Source organism: Daphnia magna, linkage group LG2, assembly GCF_020631705.1.
Source record: "Daphnia magna isolate NIES linkage group LG2, ASM2063170v1.1, whole genome shotgun sequence".
NCBI lineage: Eukaryota > Metazoa > Arthropoda > Branchiopoda > Diplostraca > Daphniidae > Daphnia > Daphnia magna.
The window spans coordinates 9,832,326-9,856,585 of NC_059183.1; the positions used below are offsets into that span (position 1 = coordinate 9,832,326).

At 40.6% G+C, this 24,260-nt stretch overlaps 3 protein-coding genes across 6 annotated transcripts; 1 reads left to right on the forward strand and 2 right to left on the reverse strand.

The window, feature by feature from the left end:
* Positions 1 to 22: 22 nt before the first annotated feature.
* On the reverse strand, positions 23 to 7,241 carry LOC123466398 (calcium-transporting ATPase sarcoplasmic/endoplasmic reticulum type-like). The gene is given in 11 exon segments (XM_045169557.1): positions 23 to 868; positions 3,033 to 3,360; positions 3,452 to 3,790; positions 3,866 to 4,330; positions 4,419 to 5,063; positions 5,065 to 5,807; positions 5,877 to 6,015; positions 6,110 to 6,223; positions 6,301 to 6,401; positions 7,072 to 7,141; positions 7,144 to 7,241. Coding segments are annotated over 11 exon segments (3,015 nt in total). The 5' UTR covers positions 7,192 to 7,241; the 3' UTR covers positions 23 to 845.
* A 6,240-nt stretch (positions 7,242 to 13,481) lies between these two features.
* On the forward strand, positions 13,482 to 16,281 carry LOC123470036 (MTRF1L release factor glutamine methyltransferase-like). Of its 2 annotated transcripts, none has more exons than XM_045169559.1 (7): positions 13,482 to 14,143; positions 14,201 to 14,327; positions 14,885 to 14,920; positions 15,055 to 15,088; positions 15,148 to 15,343; positions 15,412 to 15,498; positions 15,561 to 16,281. In XM_045169559.1, exons 1-7 carry the CDS (start codon positions 14,088 to 14,090, stop codon positions 15,706 to 15,708), a joined length of 684 nt encoding a protein of 227 aa, XP_045025494.1. In that variant the 5' UTR covers positions 13,482 to 14,087; the 3' UTR covers positions 15,709 to 16,281. The 2 variants fall into 2 exon arrangements, with proteins under 2 accessions (XP_045025494.1, XP_045025493.1); XM_045169558.1 differs by having other exon boundaries at positions 13,489 to 14,143; positions 14,611 to 14,934.
* LOC116917854 (protein 4.1 homolog) lies at positions 15,552 to 23,804 on the reverse strand. Of its 3 annotated transcripts, XM_045169554.1 has the most exons (21): positions 23,570 to 23,804; positions 23,301 to 23,492; positions 22,275 to 22,422; positions 22,078 to 22,198; positions 21,657 to 21,989; positions 21,395 to 21,580; positions 21,156 to 21,334; positions 20,995 to 21,086; positions 20,760 to 20,900; positions 20,414 to 20,564; positions 19,820 to 20,343; positions 19,394 to 19,501; positions 18,779 to 19,013; positions 18,495 to 18,722; positions 18,275 to 18,435; positions 17,949 to 18,149; positions 17,420 to 17,665; positions 17,001 to 17,072; positions 16,666 to 16,920; positions 16,485 to 16,595; positions 15,552 to 16,420 (listed from the first exon to the last, which is right to left on the reverse strand). In XM_045169554.1, exons 2-21 carry the CDS (start codon positions 23,484 to 23,486, stop codon positions 16,349 to 16,351), a joined length of 3,750 nt encoding a protein of 1,249 aa, XP_045025489.1. In that variant the 5' UTR covers positions 23,487 to 23,492; positions 23,570 to 23,804; the 3' UTR covers positions 15,552 to 16,348. The 3 variants fall into 3 exon arrangements, with proteins under 3 accessions (XP_045025489.1, XP_045025490.1, XP_045025491.1); XM_045169555.1 differs by lacking the exon at positions 17,001 to 17,072; XM_045169556.1 differs by lacking the exons at positions 19,820 to 20,343; positions 20,414 to 20,564 and having other exon boundaries at positions 23,570 to 23,802.
* Between the last annotated feature and the right edge of the window lie 456 nt (positions 23,805 to 24,260).

Sequence of the window (24,260 nt, forward strand, 5' to 3'; positions counted from 1 at the left end):
AAATATTGGATGAATCCGTATCTTGGTTGCACCATTTTTTATTTCTTCAACTTTCATAGAGTTGGGGGTGGAGACATTAAAAATATTGGGTGAATTAGAAATATTGACGCTTCAGAAAAGCGCTTGCCTCGACTTCGCCCGAACTGGAGCTTGAGGTGTTAACGGCCAACTACCAGCGGTAGTCGATCTTTTCTTAATAATATTCTGTATTTTTATTGAAGTTTGACTAAAGAGCAGAAGAGGCCACATGACTTTACTTAAATTGGGAACAGAGGGGAAGAGTCAACTGCACACAAAAAGTATTATAAACGACCTGGTGACAGCTTGATTAAAAAATAGGTTACAGAATAGAAGAGTGGGACGTGAAGGAAAAGACGCACGACTTTGACATGGTAAGATCTGAAAAATTCGAATGCTTCTTTCAATACCATACTACTTATGTTGATTGTTTTGGCGTTTCATCTCGACTACACGGAAGTTTCTTTCATATACGCAAGGCACTACATATCTGTAAATATTAGGATCAAATTCTGTCAAACGGTGATGACCTGATGTCGAATAGGGAAGGGGTGTGACGAAAAAAAAAAATAAATAAAAAAGAAAATAAAAAAGGATAGGCACAACCAGCTCTAGTATTTGCTTGCAGGGCCCTTCCATACTTCACCCAACCGAAGAAAACTTGTAGTAGAGCAAAGAAAATTCAAAATGGGAAAGCAAGAACGAGAAAGAAAGAAAAAGGGAGTCACACGTAACGGTGCGGTAACAGGTGAGCGAAAAAGGTACACTCCAATTGCCGCACGAAGGGTGAAGTCACTCGAGCAGCCCATCTCTGGATCTGATGATTTTTAATCCTTCTTGACCGGAGCGGCTGCAAGAAAAAAGACAAGTTCAAATAGACAGTAATTAGTAAATGCCCTCTCTGTCTCCGTGTAAGCAAACAAGACCGTTCCACTAGAATAGCAGCAGTAGTGAACGCTATCACACTGCACGAATAGGTGAATAACATATTTTCATGGCGATGACGTTGTTAATACGAGTAGCGGTACTGACGATTGTCAGTGACATCTTCAAGTGCCACTCAAGCCTGTTTTCATGTGATGGTGCCAAATGTACTAAAACAGATGTATAACGTGTTCACGGGCTGACTTCGCACCGCTGAACTGACAGCCACTACGTGTCTTATATAACAACAAAAACAGCGACTAAGAACCTGCTTCAGATCAAGGCAAGCCCGGACTCCAGTGAGTGTAAAGGCGTCATTGAAAAGTTAGAATGTTTAAGCTGAAGAAACGAATAGTTCCCAACATTGCAGGCTGCATGTTAAAATTATGTTATCTAGTGTTGACATAAAGCTACTTTATGTGCGTTAAGGCGTACGTTTGTGAATACTTAAGGAACCTGATTGGCATGCCTCGTGCTATAACTCTCGGTTTCAATACTCACAGGTCACACATGTGACGCAGTTGTAAACTTTACAAATCCATAAGTTTCGGCAGGAGAAAAAATGGGGAAAACACCATTGTGGAGCAAAAAGAGGGGCAGCTAAGATAAGAGTCAGGGGTAGAGTTTGTGGGGGAGGGAATTCTACGTAATGGGATATATTTTTGAGACAAATGTCCAGTTTGAGATGCAGGGGACGTTGAAGGTCGGATTGGTGAAATATCAGGAAATCAGAAGAATGTGCGAAAGGTTTCCGACGGTTGGCTTCTTTTAACACCCAATAACTGGAGTTAAAGAAAGATAAAAAAAAAAGGGAATAAATGCAAAGACACAATTAGGGAGCACACCACACATCACTTAAATCTATAATTGCAAATTTTAAAAAACCGCACGAAGAAGTTATATCACACTTAAAGACTTACCAGAATCCAGAGGGTTACAGTAAATATTACTCAGGTCTCGGGTTATGTGTTCTGAGGCATCTCTGGTTAAGCTATAAATTTGTCTGTTAAAAGGTTATACAAACAAACACATGAAAAAAAATGGAATGGCATTTGCATCCACCATGCACAGTTGCACACGTTGTCGATTTTCCAACTGATTGTTCCACTCTTCAGTTGTATTCCTTTTTCAACAGTTCGGTCGAATGTACAAGAATGCATCACAAGTCAACGCACTAGTTTTCAATATTTTCACGTTATTGTCTGAAACGGTATATGAAACCAGAGTATGAGAAAAAAGAAAATCAGAATCAAGGCAAAGACTAAGCTACGAGAGAGTTCAGTCAATGAACGAATCCTGCATCAGACTACACACGCACGCGCCCACACTTACACAAACATACACGCGTGGCGAGCACGCGAGAGCACGGACACGCCCCACGTAACGAGGCATTAAATTTTGGTTAATGGCTTGACACACGGGGAAAGATAGGGTAATCGTCTGGCACTCGCAGTTCAACTCTGAAGAGGAAAGCAATCCGACAAGTCACTCAGGCATTAAAATGAATGTTACGAGTAGAGCCAATAATAGCTTTCTACCTGAACCAAGAACCGAAGTGACATTGTTGGAGCCGATTCGAACGCCAATCCGAAAAATTAGGTTTACAACCAGGAAAAAGGGCTTATTAAAAGTGCACATGCTTTTGTTTTATGCTACCTTACCTGAATTGTATGGACATGAAAGAAGAGAAATAGCAGGAAAATGGAAAGGACCATAACGAAGTCTCGCGGGATTCACACGAGTTCACAAGGAAACACGAGGAAAGTTTTATTTAAAAAAAGTAATAATAATACCTAAAATAAATCTAATCATGTGAGGCCGTAGCCGTGTGACCATTTTGCATACTCTTAAGAATTGGAATAGGCTTATCGTAAATTAATGTCTAAATTTCGAAAAAAGCCACATGGAATCGGAGCGGTTGGGGGAAAAGAGGATAGAAGTGTGGAATGAGAAATGCGAATCCTTCGGGCTAGATTGATCTCTGGTGATGTGGGATGATACGCCCAATCAAAGCGGGAATTGATACAAGAGACCTGCATAAAGGGCCCAAGCCAAAACTATCCACTGGCAATGTGTTAAGGGATTCTCACCATCGCTGTATTTGCGGGCGAAAAACTTGAGTACTTCGTCAAGCAGAATGACTGGCAAGGATATTTTCACCACGGCGATCCATTCCTCCAGGGTTAGCGGGCAAATCTGGAAGACAGTTGACAAAATTTCCACGTAGAGAATCATGAAGTGAAGGGTCATCGAAAGACCAATGGCGGAAATAAGCCAAATGTTGGACCAGGGTGGCATGACGAGCATCGACTGGTTTTCTGACAAGCTGTTCAAAGCGTTCAACATTTCAATTGTGACCAAGACTGAAAGAGCCATTGTCATGGGGTGTGGGTCATGGAAGATGGCACAGTCAACTCCCTAAATAAGCAACAACATAAAAAAACATAAAATAAAAATAAGAAAAAGCGATGAAAATCCGCAATATTATAGAATAATCGTGATATTTCACCTTAAATGCTTCGTTGTCGGGAGTGCATTGCAAGTGGTGACTCAGCTGGTAGTAGGTAAGATGAGGTCCGACGGGGCTAACCATGTACCACCAAGCAGCAGCACCAACGGTTCCTGCACCGACGTAAGTACCGACGGCCATGTAACGGAAGAAAAGCCATCCGGTGATAAGACCCTCGTTGGCGCGGCGAGGAGGTTTGTTCATAATGTCCAAATCAGGAGGGTTGAAGCCCAAGGCAGTAGCTGGCAGACCATCAGTGACCAAATTGACCCACAAGAGCTGGACGGGGATCAAAGCTTCGGGCAAACCAAGAGCAGCAGTCAAGAAGATGCTGACAACCTATAGATTTTTTTTTAAATACATAAATATGAACAGAACTCATTGATGAGAGGAATGTTCAAAGGCTAAACCCACTTCTCCGATGTTGGATGAAATCAGATAACGGATAAACTGCTTCATGTTGTTGTAGATGGCACGACCCTCCTCAACAGCGGCGACGATGGTGGAGAAGTTGTCATCGGCCAAGACCATCTCGGAAGCAGACTTGGCAACTGCAGTTCCGGAGCCCATGGCAATACCGATTTCGGCTTTTTTCAAGGCAGGAGCATCATTGACACCATCACCAGTCATGGCTGAGATCTCATCCATACTCTGAAGGTATTCGACGATTTTCGATTTATGAGACGGCTCGACTCGAGAGAAAAGGCGGGCTCTGGCGACAGCTTTACGTTGTTCTTCGACTGAAAGATCGTCAAATTCTCGTCCAGAGTACGACATGCCTTCTGTGCTCTCCTCTTCAGTGAAAACACCAATACGACGGCAGATAGCTTCAGCGGTAGCTTTGTTATCACCGGTGATCACGATAACGCGAATACCGGCCTGCAATCAATCAAACACAGAAAAATAGAATAAAATCAAATAAATTAGAGCATGCATGTGACGGTAGACTGCGGTTCATTATTCCTACCTGACGACAGCGAACGATCGAGTCGAAGACTTCTTTGCGAGGAGGATCCAACATGCCGACAACACCAACGAGTGTCATATTGGCTTCGTATGAGGCGAATTTGTTAGAATCAGAAATATCCATATCGGCAATCTTGGGAGGGGTGTCCAAAGTGGCCAAGGCGAGGCAACGCAAAGTGTCGCGACCAGTACCGTATTGGCGGGTAACTTCGATGATTTTGTTGTAAATGGCTGGAGTCATTGCTACCCTCTGTGTTCCAACGCGGACGTGGCTACAACGATCCAAAACACCTTCCGGTGCTCCTTTGCAGAACATTTTGGGGCCATTTCCGAGGCGAGTGGTTTTCAAAGGAACGCAATAAGATGACATAGATTTGCGATCGCGGGAGAATTCCATGGTAAACTCTTTTTTCCATTTCGTGTCCATATCCTGTCGGACTACAATAGCTGCATTACGGCGATCAAGTCCAACTTTGCTGATGTTGAAGGGGTTTAGCTTTTCACCCAAGGTAATGAGGGCAGTTTCGGTGGCTTCACCGACTTTTTCGAAGGCTTGTTTGTGTTCGTTAAAGTCAATAGCGGAATCGTTACACATCATGCAAATGGTAGCAATCTCGTGCAAGGTTTCATAGTCGCCGGGCCGAATCTTCTTGCTTGTCCATGGTAACTTCACCAATAGGTTCGTAGGTTGAGCCAGAGATCTCAAATTCGTGCAACAATGGATTTCCATCTTCGGCAATTTTGTCCAAAACGAACATGCGGCTAACCGACATCTGGTTGGTGGTAAGTGTGCCAGTCTTGTCGGAGCAGATGACTGAAGTGCAACCCAGAGTCTCAACAGAGGGTAGAGATCGCACGATGGCGTTCTTCTTGGCCATACGACGTGTGCCCAAAGCCAAGCAAGTGGTGATGACGGCAGGAAGACCTTCAGGGATGGCAGCAACAGCAAGAGCTACGGCAATTTTGAAATAGTAGATGGCACCCTTGATCCACGATCCTCCATGGGCCGGGTCGTTAAAGTGTCCGATGTTGATAGCCCAAACGGCAACGCAAATAACTGAAATGACCTTTGACAGTTGTTCACCGAATTCATCTAATTTTTGTTGTAGAGGCGTTTTCATCTCTTCTGTTTCAGACATTTCCGTGCGAATCTTGCCGATAGCAGTGTTCAATCCAGTTCCAATGACAATACCGCGGGCTTTACCAGCAGCGACGTTGGTGCCAGAGAAAAGAATGTTCTTTTTGTCTTGATTGACGGATCTCGGATCAGGCACGGGGTCTGTGTGCTTGATCACCGAAACTGACTCACCAGTCAGAATAGATTGATCGATACGAATGGTAGTCGACAAAACCTTGATGATACGAATATCGGCAGGGATTTTGTCACCAACTGCAAAAACACAAAATAACAGTTAAATTAATAGCATAAGTCAAATATTCTAAGCATGAAAAATCTTACCAGAGACTTCCACGATATCTCCGGGGACGATCTCGCGGGCGCGGATTTTCTGAACACCAGCTTTGTCAGATCGGATAATTTTTCCCATTTCAGGTTCATATTCTTTCAAAGCTTCAATGGCAGATTCAGCGTTACGCTCCTAAGAATCGACCACGCAAATAAATGTTAATCAACTATCGTATTGCAAAAACCAAAATTTTTTTTTTTTTTTTGGGGGGGGGGGAGGTTCGCACCTGCCAGACACCGACAATTGCATTGGCAATTAGAATCAGAAGAATAACAAAAGGTTCCACGAAAGCTGTCAACTGGTCAAGCTCGTCTTCGTGTTCTTCAAACAACGCCAGAACCTGTACACATACAAAAGAGAAAAATGTGTAGTAGGATATGGAGTAAATAAACCATAGTCTGTTTTCTTTCAACTTACAAACGAGATAATGGCGGCCATCAATAGAATTTTAACTAAAAGGTCGTCGAATTGATCTAAAATCAGTTGCAATAGGGATTTGCCTTCCTCGACCGGGAGTTCTGAAAGGAAAAAAAATCAGGCCCTGATTAATTTGACCTCATAGCCACACATTTTTGTTGAAAGCATAAAGGTAAAAGTCTGGTAGGCTGTGGCTTGAGTTGTTGATTCTTGTGAATTAACATGTATAACTTGAAGCAGCAGAATTTTAAATACATTTACACTAAAACTGACTATCATAATGCTCTAAGGCATAGAAAGCAAAGCAGGACAAAGTGGAATGCAAGAAAGTTGGCAATGAAAAAGGGGAGACAAGACAAACAGCCAGGGAAGGCCTGGTGCTGGGCTTCAGTGACCAGGCAGCATTGCTTTGCTATTTTTAACACTCTCAGAAGCTCAACTTAGGTCATCTCTAAATATCGCAATGGGGTAGATTTCCCAACTATACAAAAGCTAAACATAGTTTAGTAGGAGGAGTCCTAGCATTTGTAGAGACAACTATCTGGCTTTTTACTGTTGAGAAAGAACATAACTATATTACATTTCTTTTTGCCATTATCAGCATGTACTTTTTCAGTCCATCCCCTGTAACACAAAGAAACTTCCACTTATGCCAGAATATGCACATACAACTGCTAAAAATGCTCATATTAAACATTATAATAAATACGGAAACACCCGTTTGAGTTTGTCGGTTCACAATTGGTACAGATTTTAAAATTTAATACTAACCATTGGGGCCATATTTTTCTTGGTAACTCCGGACTTGTTCCATGGCAAGGCCTCTGTCAGGGTCACACCCCTGAAGTACTCTGTCACATCCTCCCAAGGTTTTGTAAATGCGTCATCCATGGTGAAATTTTATTGTAGTACTACAATACTGTCAATTTGGCCACAGATATCTGGAAAGAATAAAATAATATTTATATTTAAAGGTAGAATGCTGTAGAAAGGTATAGCAAGCAAGGAATTAAGCTAGGGTTGTACATAATAATAGTTTAAGGGATCACTATTTAAGAAGATTTCACATTGAACAGAACACATTGGGCTAAAACCAAAGGACATGCAGCAAACTATTGCTAACAGTTCTTTCAAATTAGAAGTATTAGATAAACATACTTTAATTTTAAAAAAACGATTAAATTCTAATGTGCCCTACATGTGAGGACGTGTATGGCGATCTACTTTGAAAAGTCTATGTCTAAAGAGAAAACCATGTGAGTACCAGCTGTGAAATTCAATTGGTCCAAACCACTGGCCGACAGTTTCACACTATTCGAAATAGTATCAAAAGATAAATTGCACTTAGGAAAAGGATCAAATGCGGTGCTTGAGTAGAAAAACTAATTAGACGTACAAGTACTCCTTGGTAGTCGTACACAATTCAATGATTATAGTGACATGTTCTATGCAAAGACTACGGCCATGGAAACACGTAAAACAAATGAAGTCAGATAGGCACGCAAACCTAAAGAAGGAAGAGGGATGGGGATTTCTTTGGTGTGGTGGGAGGGGGATTTCGTGGACGAAATTGATTGGAGAATGCTTCGTCACGTGCTTTCCTTGACACCAACTATGACTGATTCCCCATTTGCGGCGGGCGATTTATTTTTGCTCGATTTCAATTTTAGACATGGAACTCGTGTGCCAAAATCAGAACATCCGACCTCTTTTCTACAATTGTTATTTTTACTCGGTTTTTGAATATCACTCGAATCTAATTCTCAACTAAACGTATCGTCGATTACGAATATTTGAACTGGAGATATCGCCTTGTTAGCAACGTGACAAAGAGGCAATCTGACTATTTTCTAAAAAGTTTCAAATTGAAAACTATTTTGAAAAGAAAAACTGCGAATATGTAACGTTACACGAGAGTTGAAACAAAACCTTCGCTCTATGGTGTTGCATCAGATAGATTTGTGCATAAGCGTTTATCCATCAGATAGCCGTGGCGCTCTTCCCTTATTCCAATAAGATGGTGTCGAACGTCGAGCATGCGGTATTTTGGGTAATTGGCTTAAAAACGGCGGTTGGCACACGAAGGACAGATGGGGGAGGAGCGTTATATTTTCGGCTGAGAAGCTGAGCACTGGTGGAGGCACTGGCACCTGATCCAGCAACCAGGTTCTGGCATCGAGTCAAAATCGAAATATCTTGGTCCTTTTCCCCAGAAATTTCTTGACCCACGCTAATCAGGGCACGCCATACTTTATTCTTCGAACGCTGTTGTATAAGTTTATTTCTGCTCGCCAATCAGCTATAAGGACTTGGGCGAGTCCTTTTGTGGGCAAAAATAAAATCACACATCTGCAAATCATTGCGTATTTTTGTTTTGCTTTTCAATTTTACTTTCCTCTGTAATTTTTACGGCTGATTTCCCTCCGAACAAAAAGAAAAAAACAAAAACAAAACAAAAAAGGACGGAATCTGCCAAGAGCGACACACGAGCAGTTTAAACAAAAATTAAAACATTACAAATGGTAAGAAAGAGTATTACGGGAACGCACGAAAAATCGCTCTCTAAACATCAGTTTTCGACGAAATCCGATGAAATCTTGTTGCTCAAATGTTACGATAAAAAAGTGAAAATGCTTTTAATCGGTTTTACCCAATGGTGAAGGTGATCGAAATCGGAAGCACGACGTTGGCCTATACCCTGAGTAAGAGTCTGTATCCAGCAGTAGCTCGAGGGACCAATTGTCGAGCCACAGCGTAGTCGTTGGTCGACGAGCACACACTGCAACGCACTCACCACTTGGTATCGGGAGCGGCGGGACTACAGCAGCGTACCTACACCACTGTGTGGACAAGCCAAGATTCGCAGCTTTCCAGTTCCCTCCTAGAATAGGTAAGTGGGGACTGGTGGAGGGAGGAGCAGGACAGGGAGCGGTAGCAAAGAACTTCTCAAGGGATCGCCTTGAAGAGGGAGCGAGCAACTGTTACGGGATTGAGCTAACCAGCGGCCGACGTCCAGTTAGTCGAAGTGGAGTTGTTCTCTGACGCCACTGCTCACTCGGTGTTGAACCAATTGAGCCTAGGATCAGACTAGGTGTTGCGCTGCTAGTAGACTGACGATATATATTCTCAGGTGCAGGTAAGAGAATCCACGATACCAGGAGACGAGGGAGCTAGTGTGATGTGTTCAAGCACCGGCCCGGACCTGCCGACCAGTGACTCCAGATCGGTCCAAGTCGTCGTATCTTAAAGCCGACGCCATCTTTGATTCCAGCCAGGAACGGCCGATCAGCGACTCGCAGCGGCTGCTTATTGTGGTACTATTCTAGTTGGCCTGGTCGCCAACACAACTGCCGTCTGTTTGTGTTAGCAAGGAAACAGTGCGGTTGGCCGGAGAAAAGCCCTAGCAGCCTAGCGCCATTCCATTCGACGAGTATAAAGACAACGAAACCATACGCCCTGATGTTCTTCTCTCCTTTGCTTTCCAGCTTTTTCTCCAACTCTTCCCCATCCTCTTCTTCTCCCTGGATAAGTGTATGAGCCCCATACCGCTCCACTTGTTGTTATTTCGGTCTTGATCGGGTTTCGCTCCGCTTGGCCCAGCGCTGCGTCTTTCTTCCATCCACTCCGTCAGGACCGCCTGTCGCTCCACTACATAGAATCCCAAACAAGTTTCCTATACAGTACGTTCAAATAAAAAAGGAAAGAAAACAAAACAAAACAAAACAAAACAAAAAAAAAAAAAAGCCTAAAAAAAGCCCAACAGAATTAAAGTGAAAACTGGTGAAAAAAAAAAGAGAGAGGCGGGAGGGAGCTTACAGGCAGAGGCAAAAATGTTGGCTATTGTAGAGTTTGGCTCTGGGCCGCAAACCCGTCTGATACCTCATCGTCAATTTATAAATAATACATTAGTCCTTGTAGATAAGGATTCTTCCATTTACTGATACCTTGAGCTCTAGCAAACTACGTTACTATCCGGGCAATCCATCCATCCATCGCCAAGCCGGGACGACTCTTGGCGTGATTCCTGAATTCAGCAGGGCCATTTCTTTTTTACGTTCAGTGAAGCTGGAGATCAGATGGGCCGTACCAGTGCAATAATCTTACTTGCCAGCTGCTTTAGAAGCATATAACCTATATTTCGCTAGTAAAGCTGTAACCTGTAACGCCACTCGAAGGGACGAAAACAATGTGGGAAGTTTGATGTCGTTTGCTTTGTTAGAACAAATGGCTATCCACGAGTGATGTAGGCTACAACTTAAGATTTTTCTTCTCATTTGTCATCTACTTTGCCACTTTGCTTAGACAAGACTACTCCGCCAACCTTCTGCGCAGCAGAAATGTCACGTTTGGTAACGTGGGCACATAAAGAGGGTAAATTTCTCAGTTTCATTGCTGAATGTTGTATAGGCTACTATAAGAAACATCTTGATTCGAGCCCGTAACCCTGACAACTATTCGCAGGACGCTCACCACAAAGTGCCACAGCAATATACCTATATTAGCCTTGTTACTATGTCGTTTTCTTCTAATAATTAATCTCCTTTTTGTATACTATATACAGACTTACAGTATATTTACGGCTTAGGATATACTATGACACCGATTAGCTTTATTATCAACGATACCCTATAATGTTTATGGCAGGTAGCAGTTTTCATTTCATCTTTAATGCTCTCCCTTCTACAGATTTCCGTACACTGTTCGATCGGTTGAGTTATACGTCATCTTTGGACTTCTCTCCACTTTTCCCAGTGATCATATCCGTAATATAACCTCCATATTACGGAATAAATCGTCATCGTTTAATCCATACAACAGATAAAGATAATAAAATTATATGTAAGCGGGTTGTGCGGCTTCCAACTGCGTTGTCTTACGTGAAACAAAAATGACCTAATATAGGAAATTTAAAAACCTCCCTGTTTCATGAAAACAAGCGGTATCCTAACGTACAAAGGATGAAGCAAAAACCACTTAAAACATGAAGAATTAGGGCTTTTCGACGGGGGTTGGCAACCCCAGATCAAAATATATGGAATTTCAAATTTTGGGCGAAGAGTCATTATTTGGCTTCAAGGATGGCGAATGATTAAAAAATTTAACGGCATGAGAATTAGACAATAGATATACGTATGAGAAAAACTGTCTTTAAACAATTGGACCAGTAGGGAATTTAGATTTTCAAAAATTTCCTCATGTTAGAGCGGCTCTACAAGTTTCTGAGATAGAAAAACAATGCATCACGTAAACATGCAAAAAAACAAAAAACATCCGTTAGTAGACTGGGCAGGTAAGCTGCAAAATTGTGTATACTTTTTTGTCGAATTTGATATCATTTGATTAAGGAGAAGCGAAAAACATTTTCGTGTTCCAATGCCCCTACCATGCCCCCACTATCTCTCTAGGATACACCGAACCTGCAGTCTATTTGCGTCACCCGGTTGTGTGATGCCATATGTAAACCACTGTAAAAAGGCCTAAAGAGGGTCTAGAGCATATTTTTGCATTATGGTAACGGTATTTTCTCAACGCCCAAATATTGGTATTTCCCAAGTGACAAATAACGAATTTTTTGTCTTCAACGAGAGTTGATTTGCATGACTTTTGAGGCAGGTGCTATATCCAATGCGATAGTAATTCACGTAACCAATCAAAGTTTTAAAGTTTTACGAGTGCATTGTTCTAAGGGTATCGTGCTAACTGCTAAGCCATGTCTCTTATTACATTTGTATTTTATTTAGGCTAATAAGATTTAAAAGGTTCAAATACTTTTTTATATCATTCGACGTAGTATATAAGATTCTGCTATTATTGCCACGACATTGGCAAGGGAAAATCTTGCAAAATGTGGAAAAATAGCCCCTTTGTTAATGAAATCATGGTTGTTTTGCACGTGCACAAGAGCTGTTTTTAGAAAACGATGAATTCCACAGCTAACATTCATTCTTACTCCGATTCCATTTTTCTGGAAATACATACAACTATACAAGTCGTCATAAATTCTGCAAGTACGTGAAAGAGTGACTCATTGGGTGTAAAGGAGCAGGGAGGTTTAGTTTTAAATGAACTGCAGAGTAAACTTGCAGAAATTCTTTCTTAAAAATAAAGAATTTAGAGATCACAGATAAAGAAAGGCGAGGTTAGTAGGGACATTCTTTTGCCTTTCTTCCATAATTGTTATATTTATAGCTAGAATAAAACAATAGTTGGTATTTAATTATGTTTTTATTGCTTTTCGCAAGCTACCATGTATATTTTTTGTAGTTATTAACTATTCTCCCCTCAATTAAACAACAACAAAAACAAAAAGAAAAAAAAAAGAAAAAAAACAAAACAAACAAAGTTCTGGATTTGGATAGCAACAACAACCAAAAAGACGGGAGGGGGAGAATGGACTGTAAGGCTGAATTTAGTTAATTATTTTTGCATAGTCTACTTAAGTAGGGAAAAAAAACCGTATTAAAAACAATGCGCCTTTTCCTGTTGTTTCAAAGAATATTTTCGATAAACTCCGAAGATTGATTAAATGGTAAATATAAAACTGTAGTTCTCCACAAGAGCCCGTGTTAAAAGGATGACTTCGTTTTAAGCCTTGTGGGCAGGCAAGTTACGCCGAGCCTTTTTACATTCTATTCGTGTATGATTACCCTCTTTTCATACAGATATTGCAAGGAGACGATCATGCTTCGTGGTATCAAGAACTCTAGCAAAAGATGATTTTTTTCACCATAGCTTCTCGTATTCATTTTCATATTACGTAAAGTTCTAAAATATATTTGCCTGGTGCTGCTTCTGTAGTTTGAACAACGTACATTTGATTGGGACTTTTTAAAACATATAGTTTTAATTAAAGCATGGGCATATAAGCATTGTCTTATATGATCATGATTAAAATCACGACATTGCAGCGTATGTAAAAATCGGAAGGTACTGGCGCGTCGGCTAAATTGATTGAAACATATAAAACTTTAACTCTTGATTTGGGTACTGATTTATTGTTTGCATATTCCAACTATAATTTTATACATCTTGCCTAATACATAAAATTTCATAATCTAATTTAAATGTAGTAGTTTTAATGTGTAGTTTTAATGTAGTAATATGAAACACCAGATGGTACTGACGCGACAGCCGAAACCATAAAAAAAGTACCAGACTATAATTATGAAAACAACACAGTTTGATGAGTTAAATCAAACTACTAGAAATAAAACAAAAATTAGAAAGATAATAAGCATTTTATTTTAAACGTAAAAACGATTAGTAAATGATTAATAAAAATATTCAACGTCATCAATGACGGCAACGCCTAGATTCCCCGAATGCTTTCCCTCTATGTTTTCTGTAACACAGACCTGGACCCTACCAGGAGTTGTCGTCATAGTTTTCCTGGTAGCGTCAAGGCACCTGAACGAGATCAAGCTGGTATTTACATTGGGGAAAAAGCCAGAAATGCTGTACGTCAGGTACCACCGCGACGGAAGGTAGTACAAAATACCGTACTCTACTTTCATGACGGCTGAGACCAGGTTGCCCTTATCTTCTGATTGACTCTCCCTCTTATCGGGAAACATCTCGCCGTCATTGAAAAAATAGAATCGTACAGGCCTTCACCATGAAGTAGGCCTTGATACGGTGTGGCTAGCCAAGTGAACTCTGCGTTGATGTTGTGCCTATGTATGTGTGTGTGTGTAAGTGAGATTGATCGTCTGTGGTCGAGACGAACATTTTCACCTTCTGTTGGCTTATTAAATTAAAGGGTTTGGAACAGCTCATTTGGTGTAGCAATGATTCATTCGTATCGAGCCATGCTCTCGCGTATACATGCCAGTGCTTTGAATAGGTACAAAAGGTGCATTCATAAAAAAATGTGAGTACTCGGAAACTACTCCATTTATAGGCACACATCGGGAAAGGCCGTGAAGCATTTGATTCAATGCTGGACAAAGAAGTTTGAAGAAAACCAAGTTCCAGAAGCTGAGATCTCAATTAAACACATCATATCCAGTATCCTTGGACTACAAAATGTAACATACAGTACAGACTATGGTCTATTTAGTAAAATAAGAATATTTTTCTTTATATTTGTACCCAGTTATTATTCTTAAGCACTAAATTGTAACATTTTTTTAGAAGTGTAAATGAGATTGGTTTGGTTGTATATTAGTAGATGTTGGGTATGCAAAACCATAACAAAGAACACACATTTAATAAAGCTGGTTGAGATGCTCTCAAAAAAAGATTGCCATAGTTTTTGCCTTAGTCTTGAATGATTATTTATACGTACGTACATTTTTTTTTCGGCATTAGGTAACCCGTCTTGATACGGTGAGAAACCAGATCTTAACTGATGATGAATACCATAGGCTACTAGTGAAAACTGATTTAAGGCTTAAAAGAATGCCAGTACAGTATGTCATTGGTGAATGGGATTTTTGTGGACTAACTATGAAAATGTCCCAGTCACCATCTGTCTTTATTCCAAGGCCTGAAACAGAAGATCTGGTTTCAATTGCATCTGAATTGGTTCATCAGCTTACAGCTGAAGAGGGAAATCTTTTTAAACCTTATTGTTTCGAAATAGGCTGTGGTTCTGGTGCCATCAGTCTTGCATTGCTCAGTAAGCATGACAAGGTATAAAATGTACATACATACGTATTAATCAACATTTCGATTTTATTGTTCGGATCTTATTTTATCTTTCAATCATCGTAAAAATGCCTCGTTCTTTCCTTATCTGCCATCATTCACAAGTTGCGCTGTATGGCTATAGACGCAAACCCCGCAGGTACGATTGAAATTAACCACTGTTGATAAGTCAGACTGAATTGATTGGAAATCCAATAGCCGTCTCCCTCTCTCGATTGAATTCCGAGCTGTTGGGACTGGCAGATCGCGCCTCGTTTTCTATTGCAAAATTAGAAGATGATGGTGCAATACATGGATTCAGCACTCCCGATTCCATAAAATATGATATTCTTGTTTCAAATCCACCTTACATCCCCACGGGCGAAATCTCCGGTCTGGAACCTGAAATTTTTCGGTAGATACGTATGCTTTACGCAAAACAGGTTCACACATTAAGTAGCAATTTAACTTCTGTGCTCTCAGATACGAAGACCACCTAGCCTTGGATGGCGGGCCTGATGGAACCCGACTAATCGAAACGATTATTCGGAACTCGCCGAAATGGCTTAGGTATGCAACTGTTTGTTTTTGTAAAACATGCTTTTAGAATTCATGCTATCAAATGCTTTCAGAGGGGGCGCGTTTATTGTTCTCGAAATTGATCCAAGACAAACGAAAATTATTCAGTTAATTTCTCAAGACTGTGGCAGCTATGCTGGTATCAGTGTGCGTAAGGATTGCTTCGGTGTTGATAGATTCGTGGTTTTACGATGTAAATGAAAAATGTCATTGAAGGAGAAATATGTTTTGGATTAGGTATTACATACGAAGTAAATAAGTGAAAGTGGAAAACAAGGCGCGTGAAATGAATCCAAATTCTATAAGCTGTTTCCGTTCAGATGCCTGCCAAAAGTCACGAACAGAAATGTCTTAGGTGATGAGTACAAACATGTTTTAGCATTCTCTTGTCTGCCAAGAGAACCAAAAACCGGACAAGCAATGATATTGAAACTTGTAGCCGTAGTATTTTTAATTGAACTTACAAAAATGAATGAATGGGTGGTTACATCAATGAAAATTAGAAACCGATGACAACCGAAACGACTGCATCAGTGGGGTTCAGACGTTGGCAATACAATAAAAGTCGGTATGACCTTGTTCTAAAGTTATTTGGTCGATCGATATCTTTTCTGCTTTCTAAAATACTCTTGTGAGGAAACAACCGCCCGCCCTACATTTACAGAAAATTAGTTATGAAAACAGGTTACCCACGAAATATTTCAGTGCGAAGTAACCCTCAAGCTTTATTAGTAGGTATAATGTGATTAATTTCCATAAAATAATAATAATAATTTTAAAAAATGGTCTATTCGAAACGAGGATTGAAAAGAAGCAGCACAACGTCGTGTGCGAATCGAATCTACTGTGGTAGTGCTTGTTGTTGAATTTCTATCTTTTCTACAGTCATATCCGGGTTCATAGCAGTGGCCTCCTAAAATGAGTTTGATCAACAGTTACAGCCTTGTTTTTTAAATTCAATATTATCTACATCGCACCTGGATAGCTTCTGCTAGAGCTCGATCATGATCAATCGGATCCCCGTCGCTCTGAATGGTGATCTTTTGCTCCACCCGAGTTTCAACCAAACCATCGTGTTCTTTTTTATACTATATAGTGGAGAAAAACACGAATACCATAAAAATTTCATCTTTGACAGTAAAAGACACCTATTCTTACCGTGACGGTTTCCACGGTGCGGGTCTTTGAAGTTATGTTTTGAGTGGTGATTATTTCTCCATGTTGTTCCATCAACGTTGTCACAACTGGTGAGCCTTTGGTCTCTTCTTCGTCGTGGCTAGCGGGGCCTGCGCTACCCATAGTACGTGTTTCGGTAGGGACGAAGGGATAAGATGAACTTGTCTTCGGTGCAGCAGCAGGAGAAAAGGACGACGGATCGTATTTGATCGTTTCTGTTTTAACAATCGGCGGCTCCTGAAACACGAAAAAGTGCAAGATTACAGTACTATAACAAGCAATACCACCAAATAAATATTAAAAGGACAGAATCAAACCTGGTCACCGTCAACTGCTGTACCAGAATCTTCTGAGCTCGTGCTATCAATACTCATGCGGCGTGCGGTTATCTGGAGACGGTTAACCAGAATGTTCAATACAATCAGGTGTTAGCTGTCAATTTTGCCGTCAATTGCGAAACAAAAAGAGAAGGGTGCATGCGCCAGAGTCAACTAAACCAGGGCAAGATGCATTGTGACTATTCTAAAACGATAGCTAATGCGGAAGGAAGACGATTCAATTTTTAGTTAAACGTCAAACAGACGGCGACAGCCTGAATTTATTCGTGGGGAAGCTGGATGGGGTTGGGGTTTGAGTTACTCCGCAATCTTAAGTTTCTAAATTACCTTTCCAGTAGAAAACAAGGGCGAATCCCGAACAAGATAAGAAAATTCAAAAAACTAAATAAAATTCTTACCTGAGTTGGTTCGGCACTGGTTAGAATGGTAGCCGTCCGTACTTCTTGCGTGACGACGCGCTGCTCTTGGCGATGACCGGTCGTCATGGTCGTAGCCGTAAAAGTTTTTTCTTCTATTTGGGAAGTGGTGGAATTCGTCTCTTTATCCTCTTTGGTCAATGCTGTACGCGTCGTAACCTGAGTCGCTTTCACGTGTGGAACATTATGCGCATGACTTCCAGAGGAAAGTTCGTCAGGTAGATCAGCCTTTAAAAAAATAAATAAAACAAAACAAACGATATAGAATACGTAAAATACATGTGGGTCGAAAGATAATCGGTTATTGAAAAAAAAAAGAATATAAATTAAACATAAATAAATAACAAAAAATAAAAAAATTATATAAAACGAATGCAGCAACACGAAAAAGCAAGGGTGCATGCATGCAGTAAATTCTAACGTGCGCGAGAAACAACGCTAATTAATAGAGGACCGTAGTCACCTATAGGTAAAATAATTATAATTTTAAATGTTAACAGAACGGCAATACTTTATTAACTGAAGATACAACGGTAACGGCCCCAGAACCGCCTGGAGTCAAATCTTCGACTTTTTCTTCCTTGTTGTGTCGTAATCCACCGGCATTTTGAACGAGAGTTTGCTTAGTTGTCGTTTTAACGATTTTGGGGGCTTGAGTTGCAGATAATGCAGCGCTAGCTCCACCAAGGAAAGCTGCTTTCTGTGCTCTTTCCTATAAAAGAACAATCAAAGAGGAACAAGAAGGAAGAGAGGGGGAGGGGGAACAAAAGTTATAATATATAGATAATTCTTTTTATCGAAATGGACTCTCACGAGGAAAATGCAAAAGAGATTTACCCTAGCAGCTAATTCAGCATTCATAATTTCTTCCGTTTGTGGCTGCTTGTGTTCTTCGACAGATTCTTCTAAGCTCGAAATATCATCATCACTGCCGGTGAAGGCAGCTTTGGTGGTTCGATTTTCGCTTTGATTGCCGGCTTGTGCTAAACGACCTTCGTCTATTGAACAAATGTGAATTCACTCTCTCATGTGTGGTACAAAACATAAGGACACATACCGTAAGCCAAGAACGGCTGAGCATCCTTGTCCTTCAAGTACGCCGACTCGACATAGTCAATATTGCTCTCTTTGATTTCTTTGTCTGTTTTGTCATACGATCTTGCCACGTTATCACCACGCGGAGACGTATTTTTCAATATACGGCTTGCGTCAGCTAATTTTTCCTCTTCTCCCGCAACGTAACTAAAAGCCAGGCCGACGTTTTTCTTCCCCGAACTGCTACTACCTAATAAATGACATTAGCGCACAATTATTACTACACCAGAAAACAAAATTGCTCACCAGTAGGACTATTAGGTTGTTGAGCTGCCGTGGAAGTTTGGCCATCATACCGAAAACCAAGGCTTTGCGGTTCAAACCGTCGCTTCGCACCAGAGTCTTCAGTGGCATTATACGTGTAAGAGCGAGTGAAACCAGGGGACGTAGTGGTCGTTGTCAACCCTTCTGATGCCGAAACACCAGATTCTTCGTCACTGCCGATCCTACGAGTGGTAGTTTTGACCAACACTTCCCGCTGCTACGGATTCAAATCAACGACGTAATACAAACATGCAAAACCAAGATAAGGGACACAAAAATGCAACACTCTGCTCGATAGTTTGGCAAAAATAACGTAAAAAAAAAAAAAAATTATCTATAAAACATTCTCGTTTGCTAAATTCATTCTTTAAAAAAAATTAGTAATGATAAAACAACGCTTCAATCGTGGCAATCAAGCTCTACGCAAAAAATGCAATGCATGTTATTTTCAGAATGAAGAAACTGAAAAATCACAAAAATTACCGATGAACTACATTAACTAGCAATTGCCAAGCACAGATAACTTACATTGGATCAAAACTAACGTTGGATAATAACAAAATAAAAACAAGATATTTTATAAATGTTCATGCTTACATCTGCAACTGGTTGGTGTGTTGTTCCCTCTTCTTTTGTTTTATCTTTGCGAAACTTCGATAGCAGATCAGTGCCCAGTGGCATCACCGCAACTCCACCCACCGGTTTCTATTGAAACACGATAATAAGTTAACAAAATTAAATATATGTATATATATATACAAAAAACAAACAAAGAACTGGACATAAAAAAAAAAAGGGACCGAACACCCTCACATTTGCCAACACCTCACGTCGACAAAAAAAAAAAAAAAATGGCTGCAAATCAACCAAAACCGTGAAAAACGGGAATACTTGAAGCATTTCGGCGACGAATAACCAGCAAAACGCAAACAGGCAACGAGGACAGGACAAGATTCAATTTCATGAAGCTAAGAGCTGACGACAATGGACGACGACACGGAAAGCCCATACGACAATGGGTACCTCGTCAGCCGATTTAGACACAGTTTGAGTTGCTGAAAGGCTCTTTGTGTACTTAGAACTTGAATTAGGATCGGACAAAAGAATCGCGGGTGTCGAATAAAGGTACGTTGTAGGACGAGCGATTTGACTTATGTTGTATGATTCAGTTGGTAGCGCACTAGGGATCGTTTGTTTCTCGCCTGGTATACCAGCAGCAACTGAAGATCTTGAGCTGGATAACCTTCTCCTGGTCTCTTCCCTGTAGTTGGTAGTAAAAGGAGCGGGTTGAACGGACGACCAAAGAGGCTGATTCTGTACAGCTTTGCTGCTTGGCTTCGCCTGCTCCAACTGCTGCGTTTCAGGCGGCATGTACAACTCGTCCAAAAGACGGTTTAGTTCCGGGCTGTATTCAGCGCTGAATGCGCGACTACTTGCATAGCCAGTCGAGCTTACGTCCGAGTGTACGCCATCGGAAAAATCGACAGCTACCTTCATTGCCAAAGCTTCGTTCGCTTTATTAGGTCCAAGCAGAACCCGGTCGTTTCCTAAGTCACCGTTTTAAACATTTCGATGGATTGATTAGAAAGAATTGATCGTTGCGACAATTCCCCACACCTTGTACTAGCGCTTGAGACCTTTCCAGTGAAGATGCACTAAGAGGAAGAATCAAGTTGCCCGCCGATTGATTGGAAGATTGGCGCACAACGGTATTCCTGTCTGGTGCACCATTGGGGACAACAGGAAGAAGGCGTACTAATCGTTCCTCCTTTAACGTAAAGATCCTCTTTAGTTTTGCATGTTCAAAACTAAAGGACTAGTTACGTCGCACACAGTGATTTATTCATCAACGCGTTATAACGTGTGTCCCTTTTTTTCCCTTCGCTCAATCAGAATCGTTCGAAATCGAACAAACTTTATACTTTGTTCTTAAAATGTATTGATCAGATGAATGGTTTCTTACCTTTTGCTGCGTTGCCTTTTCCTCCTTTTCCTTGGCCTTTTCACGTTCCAAAGCCTTTTCTCTTCGTCGTTCGGCCGCGGCCGCACCCAGACCGGCATCCTCTTCCCATTCGCCTTCAGCTGGGCCTTCAGCCATGAGGGGCTGTAACATAACAAAACACGATAGAGATTTCAAACAAAACAACTCGAGATATATGGTAAGAGCGAAAGAACAAGGCGAATTGAACAGTCATAACCTTGGTAGTAGGCGGGGGTGGAGCGGAGGCCATGGTTGTTCGTTTGACTTCTCGTTGCGGTCGGTCGGCCACAGTACTGTTCCCTAACCCAGCTTTGTGTGCATATCATACAAAGAGAGATCAGCAACCGGAAGGAACCGAATTCTAAACCAACTAATTACCATCAACGCTCCTCGATCCAGGCTGCCGTTTACTCAGAGTACGTTCAAACTGAGGGGCAGGACGATCAATCATTGCCGATGCCTGTCGCGTTTGATATTGAGTTCGACCAGAATAGCGAAATTTGGAACCCAAACGTGGGAAAAGTCCAATTTTCTGTGGCGGTTCTGGTGTCATGAGTCTAGAAATTCCAAAGTTTCTGTCAGCTTTTAGTACAAGAATAAACAAATATTAAACTGACCGGAAAAAGGTGTGATGTTCAACACAGACTTTCCATAGTCTTTTAGATGCACGGTGATTGGACAATTTAAAACCAATGGTAGATTCGTACTGTTCAAATTCGCCAGGACGAATTTTGATATAAAATCCATTGCGTCGATAAGATATCTTCAGAATTTTTGGCCAAGCAAATCGATTGATGCGAAGCCTAGGAACATTGTGGATATGGAGTTGCAGAATTATTGCATTAGCTGGTTTGAACTAGTTTGGAACTTATAACTTACCTATCTTTATAGACAAGTAATCCCGAAGCACAGACACCCAAAAGAATATCGACTCCTTCCGAATCTCGGGCTTGATGAAGGTCTACCCCATACATAGCCAATTTTTTGGCATTTTCTAAGTAATGTAATTCGGCTTCTTCTGGGGTCTGCCCTTTGTGCGTCCGATGAAGCTCGCTAACCTTCTCCTCAAGCTCGGGCGTTTGATTGGGAGCTAGACGTAACTCACGGACATACTCCGAGCCAGCGCCATGCTCAGTGGGGTCATAATCGCCTAGCTCTGACTGTACGAGGTAAGATCCCAGCAAAGCATGTGTGACAAACGAGCACGGTAGTCTGTAGACAATAAAAAATCATTAATCAATGTTTCACTAAGATGGTAGCCTCTATTTTTTTTTTCCTTATCTATCGCTCACACACTTACTTTCCTGACAGAATATCATTTCTAACTTGAAGACATAGCTGGTATCGAGTGATATCTTCTTGAAGCTGGGAGGGATCGGGAGGGTAAAATTTCACTTCAAAATTGAATTCCCATGGATGGCCTAAAATAAAAATTGTTTTTTAAATAAATTTATATGATGAAAACCAAAAAAAGACAAAAAAACAAAACAAACATACTTTTTAGCTGCTTTGAGATTTTTTTGTCAGCTGCCAGCCAGTTTCTGTTACTATCTTGATCAAGATATACCAAACCATAATAGTCTTTTTCGACTAAATCCACTTGCTCACATACGCGATCAAGAAGTTCTTGTCCTTTAGCGCCTTTCTAAAGGTGAAATACAGATAGTTAAAAACAACAACAAAACACAAGAACTAAAAGGGGAAAATTCTGTTTAAGAAAGACCAGCTAAATGTATGCAACAAAATTTAGTAGCACTGAGCGTCACTTAAACCACTGTATTGAAATATTTTTTTTTTTTTTAGTTTCTTTATCTTAAGGGTAAAAATTATAATAAATGTTAAAGCTTTTGTTGTAAGGTTGAAGATATTTTTACTCGGATGAATGGCATTTATACTAAGAAGCCTTTACTTTCTCTCGGTAGTTAGTGTACTTGTCGGCATGTGCAACCCCATGAAAAAGTGTGAAACAAGTAGTTTCAAATACATTAACGAAACTTACTTATTTCCCGAACCACTGACCCTTTCATTCGCTTCAAAAATAATATTTTAGACTTGAAAAAGATATTAATACAAAATCTCAATATTATTTTAATTTTTACAAATAAATTTTACTTTGGTGCAAATCGTCATTTTCGAGAGAACGAAATCTATTTCTAGACTTTCTAGGTGAAATCGGGAGTTTTAAAAGGAATACGAAGGTGATTTTTCACGTGTGAACAACGGTTGCTTGAAACTTCAGGCCACGCCACGGCTATCAATTATTCTCGAGATTCTTCGCATCGACTTAAAAAAATCTTGCTACAATAGCAGCCAATGACAGTGTACAAGTACTAAGTTATTGCGATAATCATACCTGTTTTAGTTAAAAATGAAAGAACACCTATCAGCATGACCACTAGCAATGGCATTACAGTAAGAACCAGGTAATATCGACTAATGAGGTTTTTACACTATGCCATGAAATAGTATTGAGAGGTGCAACATGTGTATCATGCTGTTCACAGACTAGTTACACATACTTACTTCAATACTTAGGTCTGTTACTGTTCCATCAAGCATATTAACTCGGGCCAAAACCAGCTTTCCCCTTGTAAATGAACCAAGTCCATTGGATGTTGCTGATTTCTTCAATTTCTTTTCATTTCCTTCTTTGGACTTCTTGTTCTCCTTAGCGTTGAAGTCCTCCAAATTAGCTGCAGCTTCAGGCATGATAACCTAAATAAGAAGGTAATAATGATTCTTACCAATAAGTATGAGCGAAGAAAGATAAAAGCTCTAAGTAATGGCCACACCTGTTTGTTTTGAGACTACTCCTTAGCAATGTTCTGAACCAAATCCACAGACAATAAAACAAAGCCGTCAAACCGAAATCATGCAGAGCAAGATAATTCAATAAAACAAAGCTTCTAAGCACCACTCTCCGATTTCTTCGATAAACAAAAATTAGCTCGTTGCAAATCGCATCAGGTTTCTTTTATTGACCACACCTAAGTTCAGATGAGGCTATGGTAAATCCTCTACGCGTACGTTTTGCCGCGGTATACAGTGGAAAACTCCATGGAATAGCTCTGGTCCGCCCCTTAGTAGGAGGAGCTTATTACAGCAATCCGTACGGTAAATTGTGGGAAACACCATGTATTTTACACTAAGACCAAAGTGGAAAAAGAGTTATCTTTTTAACTCGCATACCTTGCTAAAAATAATAGTGGGGTAAAGTTCTTAAATAGGTTCGGGTACCTACTTTACTAGTTAGTAGCGTTCTGCTGGATAAAAGTTTTCGAGTAAAAGTTTCAAATAAGCATAAAGAATGATTGATTCTTTATTCTTTATTTGTTGAATTAATTTAGTTTTAGTCTATTTGTCGTTCTTATTGGTTTCAAGATTTGACTCTATTCTTATTCGTGAGTCAAATTTTGAATACAATTTCGAATCTCGTACAGGGTACAGCGAAGTACGGTCTCGTTTGCTTAAACCCGGGTGTGT

Excerpts from the sequence above, each read along its gene's own strand:
- LOC123470036 (XM_045169558.1), top strand. The coding sequence starts at position 14,088 with ATGATTCATTCGTATCGAGCCATGCTCTCGCGTATACATGCCAGTGCT. Across the intron at positions 14,935-15,054 it reads TGCTCAGTAAGCATGACAAG|TTGCGCTGTATGGCTATAGA; the intron begins GTATAAAATGTA and ends ATCATTCACAAG. Across the intron at positions 15,344-15,411 it reads CTGGAACCTGAAATTTTTCG|ATACGAAGACCACCTAGCCT; the intron begins GTAGATACGTAT and ends CTGTGCTCTCAG.
- LOC116917854 (XM_045169554.1), bottom strand. The coding sequence starts at position 23,486 with ATGCCTGAAGCTGCAGCTAATTTGGAGGACTTCAACGCTAAGGAGAAC. Across the intron at positions 21,581-21,656 it reads TTACTTGTCTATAAAGATAG|GCTTCGCATCAATCGATTTG; the intron begins GTAAGTTATAAG and ends CAATGTTCCTAG. Across the intron at positions 16,596-16,665 it reads GCACCGTGGAAACCGTCACG|TATAAAAAAGAACACGATGG; the intron begins GTAAGAATAGGT and ends TCCACTATATAG.